At 46.5% G+C, this 19,332-nt stretch overlaps 1 protein-coding gene across 1 annotated transcript; it reads right to left on the bottom strand.

The window, feature by feature from the left end:
- Window positions 1-2,654: 2,654 nt before the first annotated feature.
- Eef1aknmt (eEF1A lysine and N-terminal methyltransferase) lies at window positions 2,655-18,219 on the bottom strand. Its single transcript, XM_036202938.1, has 8 exons — window positions 17,680-18,219; window positions 15,224-15,986; window positions 13,759-13,958; window positions 11,523-11,718; window positions 7,471-7,638; window positions 6,195-6,410; window positions 4,951-5,082; window positions 2,655-3,482 (listed from the first exon to the last, which is right to left on the bottom strand). The coding sequence occupies exons 1-8, from the start codon at window positions 17,830-17,832 to the stop codon at window positions 3,208-3,210; spliced, it is 2,103 nt and encodes a 700-aa protein (XP_036058831.1). The 5' UTR covers window positions 17,833-18,219; the 3' UTR covers window positions 2,655-3,207.
- Window positions 18,220-19,332: the final 1,113 nt, after the last annotated feature.

Below are 19,332 nucleotides of genomic sequence, written 5' to 3'. Positions count from 1 at the left end.
CCTAAGATACGTACTCAGTGTTCTGTTACAGTGGGGCAGGAAGCTGCTTGCTTCACAAAGGAAATCACCCTCTGCAGCAAGCTCTCGTCCCCAGCTGACTCAAAGGACATCTACTCAGGGCAAAGAATGGAGGATGGGCTAGCATGGAGTGAGACAAAAACAATCACCAATTACCAAGCAATGGCTGAACTTGTACCTTAGAACTACACTGCTGACCACTGATAGCGACTCCTTCCTGGTTCCCAGAGTATCCCCAATCAGGGACGGAGACTTCAACCTCAGTGACCTTTAAACCTGCCCAGATTATTAGTTTCCTAGGGCTGCTGTAACATACTACTTCAAGCTTAGAGGAACTCAAACTTTTGTTTGTTTGTTTGGTTGGTTGGTTTTTGAGACAGGGTTTCTCTGTGTAGTCTTGGTGCCTGTCCTGGATCTTGCTCTGTAGACCAGGCTAGCCTCAAACGTAGAGATCCACCTGGCTCTGCCTCCTGAGTGCTGAGATTAAAGGTGTGCACCACCGCCACCCAACCAAACAATATTATCTTATAGTCCTGTGTCTTAGTTAGGGTTTCTATTGCTGTGAAGAGACATCATGACCATGCCAACTCTTATAAAGCAAACATTTAATTACAGTGGCTTACAGTTCAGAGGTTCAGTCCATTATCGTCATGGTGGGACAGAGGAGCATGCTGACAGACATGGTGCTGGAGAGGTAGGTCAGAGTTCTACATCTTGCTTGGGCAACAGGAAGTGAACTGAGACACTGGGTGTGGCTTGAGCATATATGAGACCTCAAAGCTCACCTCCACAGTGACACACTTCTTCCAACAAAGCCACACCTCTAATAGTACCACTCCCTATGAGACTATGGGAGCCCATTACATTCCAACTACCACATTCTGTAATTCAGAAATCCAAAAATGGATCTCATTGGCTAAAACTGAGTTGTTGGCAGCTTCAGCAGTGCTGGAGAGTGCAGGGCAGATAGCCTCATTCTTAAAATACCTGGCCAGTTTTCTTACATTTCCCAGCTGCTATAGGACAACTATATTCCTTGGCCAGTGGCCTCCTTCCATCTCCAAAGCCAGCAATGACCAGTGGAGTCTTCCTCACATTGTCTCACTTTGATACTGACACTTCTGCCTCCTTCTGTCATTTAAACAACCTCAGGATAGATAACCCTGGACCCACCTCAATAATCCAAAATACCACCATAGCTTAAAATCAGCTGACTATCACCAAGCCCACCTGCTACATTGATTCCCCATCACAGTGGCTGGACCAAATTAACAGACTGCAGACATTTTTGAAGACGCATTATTCTGCTTACTATGCCAAGTGAATCCAACGTGCACTATGGATAAGAACTGTTTCTATACCCATACAAGACACACTAGGGAAGTCACCGGTTAGCAAGTTAAGGCATGACAGGCTGGCACAATGACATTGGTGCAGGTGTGACATAAGAGGCAACAGTTAACTTTAACCACTTTACATTGCTGCAGAACTTGTTTGGTAGGGACCAAGGTACCATATTATATGCTCATCCTGATCTCTGACTGTTCTGGAAAGTGAACAATGTATACTCTCCCAGATTGTGAGAACCATTGCATGTGACCAACACCACTTTAGAACACTTGAGTTAAAACAAGATAACTTTTCAGTTTGGTCTCTGTCAGCTTGCTCTTTGCCATATGCTCAGAGGCGGGGCAGATACCAGACTCTCTCTGGCATTCTGCATTTCTATAGGCTATCTCTTAGGTGGAAGATGAAACTTTCTGGTACACAGGTTAAATGTCTTCAAAATGGTTTTTGATTGGCCAGCGCTTTAACACACACCAGCTTACCTGCATATACACACTTGGAATTTCTGGCTCACAGCAAAGACCTAGCCATACTGGGGACACCTTTCTGGCGATCTACAGGGCTCCAAGAACCAGGAGGGCCTTCACAAGGGGTGTTTCCTCTCTAGTTTGCCTATGTTCTTCCCCTCACTTCACAATCTGGTAATGGCCTGAAGCCCACAACTCTCCTTTCCCAGCACTGCTAGGCCCAAAGTTAGGCAGAATTCTTATAAAGGGGAAAGGCTCATATGGCCCCACCCCTTCCCAAGGAGCTATAGTTAATATTTGTGGGGGAGGGAGTGGGAATAATACTGTACAATGGAGTGGTGTAACCACTGGGGTTACTTAAGTAAATAATCCCCCCCCCCATGGTCATGCAAGCACCACTAATTAAATGTAATGTTCTACCAAGAAAAAAAAATGAAATTTTTGTTAGGAAAAAGGGTTATTGAGAAGGAGAAGATGAGAGAATAATGGGGTGGGGAAATGTAATCAAAGTACATTACATATATATATGTGGAATTGTAAAAGAATCGTTTTTAAAAATTCTCATAGAATCATTTGCCTGACACTAATGCAAAAGTAAATCATTCTTTAGTGGGAAAGATGGGACACAGGAAGTGACGCTGTGTACATAAAACCTCTGTAAAGCTAGTGAGTGCCCCAGGAGTCCGATGAGGGCCTGGGTGAAAGGCCAGCAGCTGGAGGACACACTGGTCTTCACCGGTACAAATTTCCTTTGAACAAGAAATGAGGCTGGAGACTGCTCTTAGCTTTCAGTTACTATAAAAATACTTGAAATAGACCAACTTTTAAGGAAGAATGGTTTATTTGGCTTAGCCTGGAGGTTCCAGGTGGACTGGGCAAACCCATTGTCTTTGGGCCTGTGATGAAGCAGGGCATCATGGAGGGACGATAAGGCAGAACAAGGGCTTCAACTGACAGCAGCCAAAAAGCAAAGAGAAAGGCCAGTGTCCCTACAGCCCTTCCAGGGCACACTGGTGACCTAACTTCCTTCACAAAGCCCCTCCTAAAAGTTCCTCCGCTTCCCAAAGGAGCCATAGGGACTGGGAGTCAGCTTTCAACATATGACCTTTGGGAAGAGACTGAAGATCCACTGCCCGAATGTAACTTCCGCCCTCGGTCTTCCCTCAGGCTCTAGAAGCAGATGACCAATCCTGCTCTTCTTCCATTATCACACTTTAAAAAAAATGAACAATCATCCCAGGGGCTGCCTCCCATGTAGCTGAGTACGAAACCAAGAAAAACATGAGGTCTAAAAGAAGTGTGCATCATACTCCAGCAGCCCATGAGCTCAAGTCAGTTGGGGCAGAAAGCAGAGAGGGCTGTTTGGCCCCACTGATCACACAATTTTCACAGTCTTCAGCATATCTGACAGGACATAGGTGTCATCCCAAGCCTGCCCAGGCTTCCTCAGAGTCCGCTCCAAAGCCTGAGCCATTTCCAGGAGTTCTGGGGTAGCAAGCTTCTGCTCTGGTTGCAGCTGACAGAACAGGATCTCGTTCACTTCACCCTCAATTCGTCGGACGTACAGGAGAGGAAAGGCTGCCCGAAGTCCAGCCAGCACCGAGGCTCTTAACTCCAGGTCACGACACACAAGGTTAAGGATAAAGATCCCTGTAGAGCGGGAAGGAGAGAGTGGAATGACCACAGGTCCAGAGACACGCATAAGGAGAACACAAATTTCTGCACCAGGGAGGCTGGGGAGTGAAGAAAGGAAATAGAGAGCTTGCAGAGACCCACAGCACACAAAAGCATAAAGACTATGGAAATGTGAATACGTGACGCATAACAAGACTTTAGCCTTGCTCTTCGATTTTCCCATAGCTAACACATTAATATTCCTCAGGCCTAAGAAATCTTTTAATAAAAAAGTAATTAATAACCTCCACAAAAGACAAATGTATCAATTCCACAAGGATGTTGTTATATTCTTGACACACATACAACACATGGGTATTTACTATCCAGTGAGAAGGCCAACCCAGTTCACCAGAGGACTTTTAAAACGCAACATATCTGGGGGGTTGTGGTCACAGGTTTCAAGTGACAAAGAACTACTTCAACTCCGAGGGTCAGCGCTGGCAAGTCTCTCAACCCAAGTTTCCTCATCTGAAAACGGGCTCCTATGAATATTAAGTAACACAATGTCGAGTCCAGAAAACCATTCGAGAGGGAGCTAGTCAGCAAGCTGCTTCAATGTGAACGACTGTGACCACACTGTAAAGCAAAGCTGAACACCTTCCTAAACCATGAGCAGTTACGTACCTACGCAAGACACCTGCAAACAAAATTACCATATAAATAGCACATGCTAAGACTATTACTGGTAACACTACTCACATCACCCTCAAACACTGGTGCTGGACAGACGAACTGTAGCACAGTCACAGGATGCCAGCAGCGGTACAAATGGACGATATAAACACAAGGCCATGGTTGAATCTCACAAACATCAGGTTGAGAAAGCGTACACTTACAAGAGTCTAACACACGTGACTCCAGCTATGGCAAGAAACAAACAGGTAAGCTTAATGCTTACCCTTAACGGAAGAAGAGTTACTGAGAAGTAAGAGGTGGACTTCCAGGATGCTGGAAGTAGTGTTTGGTGCTGGTAGGTAGTCAATTCGGGAAAACTAATCAAATGACACATTTACATGCAATTTTCATTAAAGAATAATTTTGTGCCGGACAATGGTGGCGGCAGCACACACCTTTAATCCCAGGACTTGGGAGGTAGAGGCAGGAGGATCTCTATGAATTCAAGGCCAGCCTGGTCTAGAGTGAGTTCCAGGACAGAAAAATCCTGTCTTGAAAAACCAAAAAAGAATCATTTTGGTTTTTTATTTTATAATTATGTATCTATGTGATGGGGGGGGGGGGTGCTTGCTGTTTGCAGGCACCCAGAGTCTAGAAGAGGGCCTCGGATTCCCTGCAGCTGGAATTGGCAGCAGCTGTGTGAGTGCTGGGATGCTAACTCAAGTCCTCTGCCATAGCCGCAAAGGCTCTGGGCTAACTCTCCAGCCCAGGAACTTGTTTTCAAAGGCCCTTCCCTCTGACCTTTCCAATCTCCAGGGTTTCTCACCTTCACGAGATAGGATGCTTTTGACCTTCTGCAGGAAAAGCTGGTCCACAAATGCTGGAGGAGGGCAACTCATTCCCAGTGTCGGGTCCTTACTGTCTACATCAAACATGATCACATCATAGTGGGGCTGGGCTGAGAAAGAGGAGACAGTAAGGCTTGCCTTTGCAGGCTAAGATGACATCATTTACATTTCCATAAACACACCTGCTCTGAAACCTGCTGTGGGCAACTAAGCCTGGAAGATGACTGCAGTACCTTGCCTATTAAAGACCCCAAAGTCACGGTTTAGAGCTGCCTTTCTCATCAAAGTTCCAACTGGCCTACAGAACAAAGGAGCATTCATCCGCGTTTAGAAGTGCCTTCCAAAGGCACACATTAACAGGCTCATTCTAGCATGAAGGAAACATGCTATACGTGTGGTTTTTAAAGCTGAAGAAATGAGCATCACCTTAAGTTTCCACACACTTGGAGAATGTGATGTCAAACCCCACGGTGGTGGTAAGAAGATGTGAGAGGAGATGGGAAGCCCATGGTACTTTCTGCCCGCTCCCCAGGTGATTCTAAAGTATAACCAGGTCATCTGGCCAAAGCAGCTGCCCAGGCTAAGGCTGACCAAGAACACACTAACTTTAACCAGCATCACCAGGATCCTGTGAGTTAGAGGAGGAAGAGGAGACGTATTGAGTCTGGCGTTCTACAGAAAAGTAATGTGCACTTCATCCTATGTCTAAGGTACAGAGTGAAGGAAACCCTGCAACAGGGTTTCTCAGCCTCACCCTGCTGACATTTCGGATAAAAGATTTTGTCATTGGTGACAGTAACAACATTCCTTCCAATTCGTGACAACCTTGCCAGCTGTCCCTGAGGCTGGAAGTCACTGACTTGTGTGAATGCAGCTTTACTCTATTTCTGACTTCACCGACAGCTGAATGGTTTATTTAAAAAAAAAAAAAAAAAAAAAAAAAAAAATCAACATATGCCCTGTCTTTCTTCCTTTTCTCTCCTCACCATCTCCAGACTCCAGATTCCTTGGAGTGGTAGGAAGAGGAAAGTTTGGAAGGTCAGAAGGGGGGACTACTGGCCTGTTTTATCAGTGGCTACACCCCAGGAAACTGAATCCATAGCTACATGAAGACACTGAAGGAAGCCTGACAGGAAGGCCTTAGAGAGATGAACCCTGCAGGCCTGGCAACATTGACTAACGTTCCATAATTACCACTCCTCCAAATGCTCTCAGACAGTACCTTCTCCTGCTGCCAGGCTGGTAATGTAGTCCAGGCCATCTGCAATGTGAACCTTCATCCGGTCACTCTGTGAGAAGCCAAACCACTGGGTGGCCACTTCCAACATGGATGGGTCAATCTCAACGGCATCGACACAAGACTTGGGGAAATGATCATGAACGAAGAGGGGCAGGCTACCCCCACCCAGGCCCACCACCAATAATGTCAGTGGAGTCTCTATAATAGGAAAAGAGAACATCATTTTGCAATCTGTTCACTCAAAAGTCTGTATAGGGAGAACAAAAAGGGAGTTGAAATTGTTGTTCTGCCCAGTGATAGATATTTAAGGACCTAGAAACTGAGACGTCTCCAGACATTTATTTGATCTTTCAGCCTTGGCTTCATGTTGGCTAGTTCCAGAAAATGAACCACGCATTACATTATGGCCCCTTACAAACTCCAATGTAACTGGCTGCCATGCTACCAAGAGTTCCTTAAGAGATATTGGATCTACTCCCATCCTTGGAAATGGAAGCACAATCTTATTCATAATCACAAAGTAGTATGAATGCAACATCCCTCACCCGCTCTTAACTCAGAGGGGCCCAACTACCTTTTCAGGCACCCTAACAAAACAAGCACAATCCATTCAAGTTCTTTAGCACAGAAAACAAAGACCCAAATCCTAGTCCTAAGAAGAGAACCACAGTAAGCACAAGAATACTAAAGAAAGGAAGGAAACAAATCACCAAAAAGGGTTATACCCCGAGATTAACTAAAGCAGAGTTAGGGACTTCAGGTGAAGACACTCATGAATAAACACATCAAGATGCTTATTAGTGCAAAGTTATCATTTTAATTACAGTAAGAATTGTATTTTGTGCTCACATAAGGCACTACTGAAAGCCACACATTACCCAAAGGCACTGAAGACGTGATAAATGTACCATCCAGTTAACATGACTAAATACACGTGAAAATTTATAAGTAACTTAAAACTTTATGGATAACTTAAAATCTGTGTGCTTCACATAACCTGGCTGAATATATTTTATTCCTTAATTGTAAAGCAAAATAAACAGAAGAAAACAAAACTTATACCCCAACAAAGGCAGCTATTTCAAGATGGCAGGCTGTTTGAGGCGAGTTGCCTACAAGCTCATTAATGGAGAACGTAGTCCAGGTGAGGGAGGACAGGAACCTATGTACATCTGTCAGTCTGTAGTAACTGTGTAAGCTACATGGTACTGTGCTCACCTCTGCAGGCTTACATGCTCTGAGCAGTGACATCTCTTACCTAAGAGCAGCTCTGGGTTTCTCAGCAGGGCAAGGCCAGCGATCATGGCTTTATGGTGTTCACAACAGAGATAGCTCTTATCGATGGACTGCCCTGGGGCAGGAGGGGAGTCCTCAGAAGTATCAGCAGGTCGAGGTTTCTTCCTGTCCTTTTTCCGTTTCTTCTGGGCTAAAGGAAAGAGTCACACTACTGAAGTCCTATGCTTTCTTAGGCTAGCCCTTGGAAATGAAGTTATAACAGCAGCAGTGTGCTGCAACAGCTTTAAACAGATCAGAAGAACCAACTGCTAAGTAAGCAATTTTGCTGCACATTGGTTGACATCATATAGATAGCCTGAAACTGACCACTGAGGGAATATTTACACCATAGAAACTGGCAAATTCTACAAATCAGACCCTCCTCACTAAGACACGGTTGTTTTAACATTCACCGTATACTGCTGAATACCAGAGGGCCAGAAAAGGTACACAGCAAAAGCATATTCAAAACCTGGAAATATTAACTAAAAGGCCTCAAGGCCCTCCCCTCTGAGAATGTAAGACCAATTACAGGAGGAAAGTGGACTCGTTATTCTTTGACAGAAATGTAAAGTCACTACTGCCTTCCCAACAACCCTTACCCTGAGCTCCTCTCAGAACTGTTTCCAATCCTTGGCTCTGGAAAAAACCGAGCATCTCAGGTAGTACACAGTGAAGTCCACGGTGAAGTCCATAAGCGGTGCAGGAAAGACATGAACCCAGGAATGCTTGTACCCTATACCTACCATCGTCCTACTAAGCCCCCCATGCAGTATCGTACACCATCCCACTGATAAGGAAATCAGAGGGCAGAAACCCTATAAAAGACCACTCCACTTTGCCTACTCCCTCGACCTCATCCTAAATGGATGGCTCTGAACTTCCACAGGAATCTGCACTTCCTAGAAGCATCAGAACTGATGTGAGGCAGGGGGTACTTTTCAGATGTTAATCTCTTCTGAGTAATCGCTACTCTGTGCTCATCCCTACTCCATGATGGATACTACTCCTCCCAGGGGAAGAAAAGTTTACCAAGAAGGCAAGAAACCTGATAATGCCAGGCAGTGGTGGTGCACACCTTTAATCCCAGCACTCAGAGGCAGAAGCAGGCTCTCTTTGAGTTCAAGGCCAGCCTGGTCTACTGAGTGGGTTCCAGGACAGCCAGGGCTACACAGAGGAAACCCTGTCTCAAAAAAAAAAAACAAAAAACAAAAAAAAAGGAAGGAAGGGAGAGAAAGAAAAACTTGATGTGAGGGGCTAGAGATGGCTCAGAGGTTAGGAGCACTGACTACTCTTCCAGACGTCCTGAGTTCAATTCTCAGCAACCACATGGTGGCTCACAACCATCTGTAATGAGATCTGGTGCCCTCTTCTGGTGTGCAGACATACATACAAATGGAACACTGTATACATAATAAATAAATCTTAATAAAATAAAATAAATTAAAAAAAAACTTGATGTGAAAAAACTTGAAACTCAAAATGGAAAGAGTAAACTGTTCTCTTGACAGAGGTGTGGGATGAGATTAAAGGAACTTGCAGCCTGAATTACCAGATGAGAGGGTGGCAGCCCACAAGCATGGGGAATGCTCCAAAGAAAATCCTTGTGAGAGTACGGGACAGGGCAAACCCGTGACCTCCGGAGTCTGACTTCTCCCAGATGTGAGGGAGGATGGCAGCAAACAAGGGCAGTGACTGGCAAGCGGGACACCCAACTTCAGATTTCTGTGACCAGGGAAGCTATACTGGAGACGGGGACAACAACATTTCCTTTTGAATCTAGACTGGTCTCCTTCTGTAGTCCTGTCTGGCCTGAAATGATTCTGCCTTCTGAGTACTAGGACTAACACAATGCACTACCAAATCCAGCCTTACTTTTTACTCTAAATGCCTAGTTTTAAATTAGTCACAGTAATACAAACATATTAGTCAAGAGGGAAGGCGGGTAAACAAACTAGAGGTTCTCCTCAGTGAGCTTCTACTTAACATCTTAGACATCTTACCCTCAGTGAGCTTCTATTTAACATCTTAGACATCTTACCCTCAGTGAGCTTCTGTGTAACACCTTAGACATCTTACCCTCAGTGAGCTTCTACTTAACATCTTAGACATCTTACCCTCAGTGAGCTTCTACTTAACATCTTAGACATCTTACCCTCAGTGAGCTTCTACTTAACATCTTAGACATCTTACCCTCAGTGAGCTTCTGTGTAACACCTTAGACATCTTACCCTCAGTGAGCTTCTACTTAACATCTTAGACATCTTACCCTCAGTGAGCTTCTACTTAACATCTTAGACATCTTACCCTCGGTTGTAGCATGAATCTTAACAGGTCTTATTAATAAGAACAAACCTGAGGCCAGTTATTGGGGTGAATGCTAGATAATCAGAGAGACAGAACAAGCCATAGCTACCTCACCTTACCAGTTCCGCAGTTGGTCTTATTTCCTTAGACTGGAAGCTTCTGAGTCCTCATCCACATGAATCTCAGCTGAACTGTGTTGCTCCAAAGCCTGAATGCTTAACCAGCCAAATGCTTCTAGTTTCTGGTCTTCCATGCCTTACGTATCTTTTTACTTTCTGCCTCAATCCCTGGGATTAAAGGCTGGATTTCTGGGATTAAAGGCATGTGTCACTTTGTCTGGCTGTTTCTAATGTGGCCTTGAACTCAGAGAACCAGAGGTATTTCTGTCTCTTGAATGCTAGGATTAAAGGCGTGTGCTACCACTGCCTATCCTCATGTTTAATATTGTGGCCATCCTGTTCTCTGACCCCAGATAAGTTTATTTCGGGGAACACACAATATTTCAGGGAACACAATACCACCACACTCAGTGAGCTTCTATGTAACATCCTAGACATCTTACCCTCAGTGAGCTTCTATGTAACATCTTAGGCATCTTACCCTCAGTGAGCTTCTATGTAACATCTTAGACATCTTACCCTCAGTGGCTAAGAACACTGGCTGCTCTTATAAAGGAACAGAGTTCAGGTTCCAGCACCCACATCAGACAGCTGCCATCATGGCTGCCAGGAACTCCAGTTCCAGAAGATCTAATGCTCTCTTAGGGCCTCCACAAACACCTGTTAATCACACACACACACACACACACACACACACACACACACACACACACTCTCTCTCTCTCTCTCTCTCACTCATACACACTCACACACATTCACATGCACACACAATTTTTTTACTTAAAAAATAAATCTTAAAAGAAGAAAATGAGTGAACCTAAAGGTCTGGATCTCACTGGCCAACACTGTAAATACCAGACAGCTGTGACCATATTAATTAAAATATAAATTAATTAAAATTAAAATTCAAACCAGTGTGGTGGCTTATGCCTGTAATCCCAGCTTAAAAGACTGAGGCAGGGGGATTGCTGAAAGTTCAAAAACCTAAAAAGTCAGACTGTCTCGAAAATAAAACACATAAGTAAAAAACCATTTCTAAAAGCAGTCACACCAACCACATTCCATGTGCTTGGCAGCCATTTCTAGTTAGGGGGAAGCGTACGAGAATGGGAGCTCAGAAACGATTTTCCTCATTGCACACAGTTCCACCCAACAGTGCTGGACGAGACCGCAGCTAAGGCACCTACTCTAAATCCCTCTGAGGCAGGCAATGCGATGAAGGGGGGCAGGGCTGGCTCCATGTAAGCCTCACATCTGTGGCTCCTCTCCAGAGGGGCACAAAGGGATGCATACGCAGCAGCTTAGAAAACAGACGCCCTTTAAACCGAGGCACCAGAGCCACTATCAAGCTTCTTCAGCTTCACTAACCCTACTCCATCATTTCAGAGCTAGGCTTTGCTCAAGATGGGCACAAACACTTCTGTTTGCTCATCTCCACTAGTGCCCTGCCCACAGGGTGGGAAAGGAGAGCCCGAAGAGCCCTGTGCCCCCAATTACAAAGATCCAGCTCTGGCCTTCACCTTAGCCAAGCGCTAGGTTCTTTTGAAGCACTCTAGATTGAGTTATCCAGACCCTGCTGGGTCCCACAGTCACATCTGGGATGTCTCACCTCTATGAGACACATCCTTCAGCAGCCTGGCTTCTGACTGCACCACGTTCCTGTTGCTGAGGAAGATGAGCCGCCGAAAGTACCGCCTATCTTCGCCTTGTACATCCTCGATAACATAGTCACCACTCAAGGCACTGTGGTCCTGATGCCGAACAGTCCGGACTCCAATGTCCCCGCCCACAGACAGGAAGGGAACCTGCAGGAGCAGACAGAGATGTAGATAAAAACATCCGCTCAATTAAGAAGTATGTGACACTATACACTGCGATTCGGTTGAGCATGAGAACCTCCCCATGCCAAGGACAACAACAGCTCCAAAGACTTGCCTTTCTAATCCAGTGCTCTCCTGGGCCTTTGGATGGAGACCAAAAGGTTTGATCCATTTTAGAAACTCGAATGAGGGGCTGGAGAGATGGCTCAGCAGTTAAGGGCACTGGCTGCTCTTCCAGAGGTCCCGAGTTCAAGTCCCAGCACCCACATGACAGCTCACAACTGTCTGTGACTCTAGTTACAGACACCCTCACACAGGCATACATGCAGGCAAAACACCAAATGCACATAAAATACAAGTAAATAGAAACTCAAAGGAACCCACAGAGGTCCCCTAGCCACTAGACAACTGCACTTGGTGCTGCCCAAGAAAGAAGGAAGATTTCCATCAGTAAGCACACAGATTCCCCCACAGCCCGGGACATCGACCGAGCCAGGGCCGCCAGGGAGGGGCTGTAATGTGTAAGAAGGAATCCAGACAAGGACAGAAGTGACAACAACCCTTCCTCTCCCCAACGTGGTCCTGTCTTTTGCCCATTTTCCCACAGCACAGGGTGACAGTATAGCTCCCCTGAACTTGCTCCCTTTGTTTCTTCTTAAAGACCCATCAGCTTATTTCCTAACTGCCAAAATTCCTGGCCTTGCAGACTTGGGGACGAGAGCTCTCCAGACAATCTAGGCCTTCATGAAATAAATATCCCTAACTGATAACAAACCTGGAGTCTGTCAGAAAAATCAGAGTCCTCATCAGCACAGATCGGTCTAGTGCGCAGGGCCATCGGCTAGGAACCCAAGACCCAGGATATGACTGTTTCAGATCCATCACCACAACACCAACCCTTCGGTGCCCTGGATTTCCTAAAGTCCAGTTCTCACAACAGACCTGTCAGTTACTCATGCTGGCAGATGGCACAAGACAGATGTCAACGGGTAGGACCATTTTGGGCATGACTTCTGGTTTCCTTCCCAGCTGTGCCAACACCCAGAAGTGAGCTGCTTGGGTTCTCTTTAAACCCTCACATGATACTCCCGAGACACAAAACAACCAGGGAAGTCCATTTCAAATGTGGAAATGAGGGGCTGGAGAGATGGCTCAGTGGTTAAGAGTACTGGCTGCTCTTCTAGAAGTCCTAAGTTCAATTCCCAGCACCCACATGTATCTGCAATGGTAGTCCCATGGGATCTGATGTTCTCTTCCGGTGTACAGACATACACGCAGAGAAAAAAACTCATGTACATAGACTACATATATAAATCTTTTTTTTTAATGTGAAAAAGAAAAAAAACACAGGCCTCTACCCCAGACACAGACACTATAGTAGTATGCCTTCTTTGCTCTGTGTGTGTATGAGTGTGTGCATGTGCATGTGCGTGTGCGTGTGTGTGTGTGTGTGTGTTTCAAGAATTAAACCCAGGGCCTTATGCACAACAGGCAGGGGTTCTATTGCACAACTGATCCGCAACCTTAGCCTCTAAGGTGGTCCCCCTTTCTCTCTCTGCCTGGGAACATTTAACTCTCACCTGACAATAACTCTCCAAACTATGCTCAGATTCTAGTCCTAACTTTCTTCTTTAATTATTTTAAATGTAAATTTATTTATCATTATTTTATATGCATTAGGGTTTTGCCTACATGTATGTCTGTATAAAAGGTGTAGGATCCCCTGGAACTAGTCACAGACAGTTGTGAGCTGCCATGTAGGTGCTGGGAATTGAACCCAGGTCCTCTGGAAGAGCAGCCGGTGCTCTTAACCATAGCATCATCTCTCTAGCTCTTAGTCAATTTTTTTTAAGCTAGCATACAAAGTAATGGGTTTCATCATGGCCTCTCTATACGTTATACTGTCATTACACTTTGGTCTCCACTGTCCCCTCCCCAGTCCCGGCCTCTTTAAGGCTCCTTCTGCCTTCCTAGCTGCTCATGGAACTGCAGAAGGCATGGAAGCTGGTGCCAAAGTCGTGGTACCTGCTGCTGGGGAGGCATCCCGGCCGGGGCCAGTTCCATAACTCTGGTCGATAGCTCTGCTTGGATGCTTTCCATGCCTTCATACTGCTGGCCTCGATGAAGAGCCGCTGTGACCAACCTCCTGAAGCCTGCGCTGGCTGCCAGCTGCTTCCGGCCCTCATCCATGCCAAAGAGCCACTCGGTCTCTCGGCCCTGGGGTACTGGAACAGATAAAACTGGTTACAGGGAGCCCTGGGGGCAATCGTTTAAGCTCCACAATCAATGTGGTCCACGTGGCAAAGCCAGTCCCTGCTCAGGCCCAGCTTCCTTCCTGTGACCCACGGAGAGGTTATCAATTCCCAAAGCAGAGCAGTCCATCAAACATGAAGCTGGACGAAGGGAGATACACGTGTAGGTACGTCTTAGGAGTTGGGGAGACAGGCAGATAGGAAAAAAAAAAAAAAGCCATTTTATCCATGCAGGCCTGATTCCAAGTTCTTTAAAAAATACAAATAATGGAATCCTCACAATGGCCCAAGATGGACATGGCATTATTTCCATTTTTACAAATGAAGAAAGAGAAGCACAGCACTTAAAATTGTTTGTCTAAGTTCACAGAGCTAGTGACTGCAAAGCTCGGACTCAAACCCAGACAGTGTGGCCCATCGCCATCCTCCTATCCACTCCATTATGCATTTCCACAGGTGGATGACTAGGATTCTGAAATACTTGGAAAGACAGCTCAGTTCTCAAGAACCTTGCATTCATCTAGGATGTTCATGGTTTCTTCATGAATTCTTTTCATCCCTCCATCCTTCTGGTACCCTCACTGCTGTACAAGATGACAGCTGACATTCATACAGCACCGATCACAGGGCAAGCATCATTTCTAAGAGTTTACACTTCCCAACTACACAAGACAGTTACAATCAAGGGAAAATTATCTGAGGAAAATAAGGCAAACGGGAAGGCTAACTTTTTCCGGTGTCTTCTCCCCAGGAAGTAGCTAAGTCAGAACCAGAACCCAGAGTCCACTGCAACGCTCACTCCTCTAGCTGCTACCTTGCACTGCCTCCTCTCAGTCTGCAAGTGGCTTTCCTTTGGAAGTCCCAACAGGCCAGACAGAACTCGACCTAGATGTCACAGCTGGCACCAACCAGCCCAGCCCTGCCTCCATCAATACCGTGTTCATTGAGTAACTAACATTTCTACACAACGTGTAATGGGTCTAAATTTACACTTACTCTCCCGTCTACTACCTCCCCTCTCAAACTTCATCAAGCCTTTATAATGGACGATCACAAGAACAAGCTCAAGTCTGAGAAGGTTGCTGGAGACCTCTTACTCCCTTTCCGTACCTTGGCTAATCTCACCTTCTTGAGATAAAAGAGCCATGACACACCCATCGCCATCACCCAAGCCCAGCCCCAGGCAGCCCCTGTAAGCCAGCCCTTCCAGGGAAAGAGGCAGAGCCATCCCAACTCACTGATGAAAATGGCAAAATGATTGTCCCGCGATGGCTTCACGGTGGGGTTGTCCACCACGTGGAGGGTGTAGCGTGGCTCCCCAGTGTCCCCACTGCACAAATCCAGAGACACACTCCCCTGCCCGGCCTTGCGGCGCAGCTGGCTACACAGCCAAGCATAGTGCTGCCGCTCCCGCACGGCCTCGGCCAGCCGATCGGCACTCTCCAGCCGGACAGGCTTGCCCTGCTCCTGAGTACACAGCTCAAAGATCGGAAGGGCAGAGCCAGGGACCGGCCTGAACTTGGTCATGACGAAGGCAAAGACAGGCAGGGAGAACCGAGGTTCTGCTTCAAACACCTGGTGGTCCTGGCTGTTGGCCACTTGGTGTACCCTCACCATCCACCCCTCCCGAGAGAAGTGACCCACTGCTTTCTTCAGGATGTGAGCCTGAGCCAGGGAGATGCAGAGGTAGCGACCGCCCACCTGCAGGACGCGGCCAACCTCAGCCAGCATCCTGTCCACCTGCTGCAGGGTCTTTTCCTCCTCATCTGTCAGGACGGCATCCAGCGTGCCCTTGTCCAACACCACCTGGAACGTGGCATCAGGAAACTCCATCTGTGTCATGTCCATCTTCAAGAAACTCATGTGGGGCCGTCGGCTGGCATTGCGCTCCTTCATTTGCTTGATGACAACCTCACTGATGTCAATATTCACTATATCTTGATAGCCCACGTCATATAGTTGCTCACTTAGCTCTGAGTTGCCACATCCAATCACAAGCACCTAGAGGGGAAAAAAAAAAATCATGTACAAAATGGAAGTGACCAAGGCAAAGACATGCTCTTTGATACTTCAAAGAGGAAAATCTCACCTTGGCTATTTTGTACTCTTTTGACAGAGACACCACTGTAAGGAGAAAGCAACATTACAATTAACTCCTAGGTGCCATCTTGAAACTACCAATACAGGTGTGTACAATTCACGGCCCAGCAAAACCATGACTGGAGTCCAAAACAAAACCATACGCATTCTTAAAATATTGTAATTTTTTTTGCGATTATGTTTCTATGTCACTTGACTGCACAGTTCTCAAGTGTGAGCCTTGTAGATGACAACCCTTATTACGATGTCAAAAGCTAGACACACCTGGGAGGAATTCACTAATCAAAACAGTATTTTGCCACAATAAAGGTCATATGTGAACAGGCTTTGTGGATGTGTGCTATCCAAAAATTAATGTGTGGTCTGAGAGATGGCTCAGTAGGTAGGAGCACCTACAGTTCTTACAGAGGACCCAAGTTCAGTTCTCAGCACCCACATGGTACAGCTCACAATTGCTTAAGATGCCCATTCTAGGGAATCAGATAGCCTCTTCTGGCCTCCCCGGCTCATGTACTCCCATGATGCACATAAACTCATGGGGGAAACACACACATAGGCATAATAAACAGATAAGTCTTTTTTTTTAAGTCTGTAGGAAGTTGCAAAATCCAAACGCACCAGCTGCAATATCGTTTGACCGTTAAAACTGTAGTATTTCCATCCACTCATACTTCCCGTTTCCCCAATCAACTACAAGTTTATGAGATTCCAAAATCTACTCCCATCACAGATTCCATCTCATGATATTTGGCTATTTTTTCTGAAGCCAAACTTAAAATCCAAATTATTGTCTCTCTGTGGCACAAATCTCCCATTCATCTTTCAAAAATTCTGGTGTCACTATCTCTGGAAGGAAAAGCATCGTTTGGTGAGAAGTGACTAAGCTCTGGGGCCAGAGTGACCTGCTTTTAAATCTCCCTTTGACAACATACATGTGTGACGTCCAGTATTCACTTGTGCACCCGAATTAGCTAAGAATAAAAAGACTGCACACAACCACTGTTAGGTTTTCGTCCCTATCACCAACACAAACCCATCTCTTCCACACCTACCATTTAACTTGAAACTTTCCACTTTCAGGGTGCGTACAGCTTATGCCTTCCTGCTCTTGTACCTTGAGTGCCAGACACAATGTCTGAAATTTGTTGAGCACTCAGCAGTGACTTAATAAACGTATGTATCAACAAAGTCACACAGCATTGCCTATACACTTGTGCACAGTGGCAGAACACCCTTTCAGTCAAGGATGAGCTTTTTTGTTTGTTTGTTTGTTTGTTTGTTGTTTTTTCAAGACAGGGTTTCTCTGTGTAACAGCCCTAGCTGTCCTGGAACTCTCTTAGTAGACCAGGCTGGCCTTGAACTCAGAGATCCGCCTGCCTCTACTGGGATTAAAGACGTGCACCACCAGGCCCGGCTCAACGATCAGTTTTTAACTGAAAGCTTTAAAAGGTTATTTTAAAGTTGTCATTTGGCCAAAATGCTGCACGGGCTCCTGAACTGAGGATCCCAGTAGGGTACCCACGCTGCCTGTCCTCCTAAGTTTAGGACGGCTACCTTTAGTCCCCACAGAGGGACTCCTGGCCGCACGTCTTACCTTTTCCCTGGGCTTGATGTATTTGTGCAGCACCTCGCACAGTTCCAGATAGGTTCCATACCACTCGAAAGATTTCTTTCCTCGCTGCTGGAAGAACTTCTCCCAGTAGTCAACAGAGGCAAACTCCTTGGAGCTTTTAGGTAGGAGATTCATGTTCCCTCGGCGAGCTGCGTCTTCGGGACTACTCCCGGTGACAGTTCGTGAAGGGGGCTCACCCCAGGAAACACCGAGATGCAGCAGCGGGAATCTCACCCACTACAGACACCATTGACTCGTTCCACGCTCAAAACCCAACCGAACGCCCCAACGCGGCAGACGCACGCGCGCACCTCCGCGTTTACCACGCGCCGCCCCCTTCTTTTGCACACTCAGCCCGCGCCCCACGTGCAGCGACCCCACACTCGGGTTGCTACTCTCTCGGAGCCGAGCAACCACATCCGGGTAAGACGTCTCGGGATTGGTCAGGCGCCCATCCCCAAACTAGCAGCTCATTGGTCACCGAGTCTCATTTTTTGGCACTTCACTAGCGGGGACTCTCTGGCTCTCAGGCTTGCTCGTAGGCGCCGCGCTTTTTACACAAGCCAATTCGAGTGGGCGGGACTTCCTGCCGGAGTCCGGGCGGAAGAGGCCGACTGCCGGGAGCCGGGCGCGGCTGCGCGCGCAGCCTCAGCGGTCTCCGGGAGACTGCGCTCCGTCGCCAGCTGAGGGCGCACGGGCATTGGGAGGTCGCCTAGACACGGTGGAATGATCTCTAAAGTGCGCAGGAGCTGGAGACTCAGGAAGAAATCTCTCTTGTTCAGGAGGATGGGAGCCTTGGGGTGTAACCTGCCTTTCTGTCGCCTCACACCTGCACAACCCAGTGCTGTTCCCTTCCGCAGCTCCTCTCCCCGGACTTACTTTGCCACCGTTCTTGGTTAATGCAGAGGAAAATGACTGCTTTTTCTCCTCCAAAGTACAGTGCTCCGCTATCAATCCCGGAACAACGTAAAATTTCAGGAGGAAAGACTAACAACCGATAATTCAGAGGTGCCTCCTTCTCCCTTCACCTCGCCCCGCAAAACACAGTGGCCACACTGAAGCTGTTCGTTTTACTCTCGGCTCCTTGAGCAGTCATTCTGATGTCAGCTGTAGAGGCATATTTTCTGTGTCTCACGAGCACACCGTCCTTTCAGATGTTCGTTTTATGACAATATTCCAGAGAGGTTCTTGGTGAAGGGCTGTTTTGAAAAGACGATGAACGAAACAGCTCTCATGATAAAGGAGCAAGAAAGATGGTTTATTCTGGAGCCAAATATGAGTGACCATAGCCCCTGAACACAAATTTAGGTCCCTCAAATACCATGTTCCCATGAGGTGGCAATTTCATGGAATGTTTATAGTAAAAGAACACACAAAGTGTTACATTGTGTAATGCATTCCAAATACATTGGGGGGTACATGCGAGATGGTTCCAACCAAGCAGGAAAAGCTAGAAGTCTGTTCCTACTTTCCAGAGGTCTTACATAATGATGACAAAAGATGTTAAGTCATGTACAGGGGACACTAAATAGCTTTTAAGGAGGCTAAAAATGTCCTTAGATAATTTGGCTCTGGACCTGCAACATGTCAACCTCTTCACATCATTGAAGTTGCAATCAATGAGCCTCTTCAGAG

Source organism: Onychomys torridus, chromosome 11, assembly GCF_903995425.1.
Source record: "Onychomys torridus chromosome 11, mOncTor1.1, whole genome shotgun sequence".
NCBI classification, from domain to species: Eukaryota; Metazoa; Chordata; class Mammalia; order Rodentia; family Cricetidae; genus Onychomys; species Onychomys torridus.
This window is presented reverse-complemented; position numbering and strand designations above follow the sequence as displayed.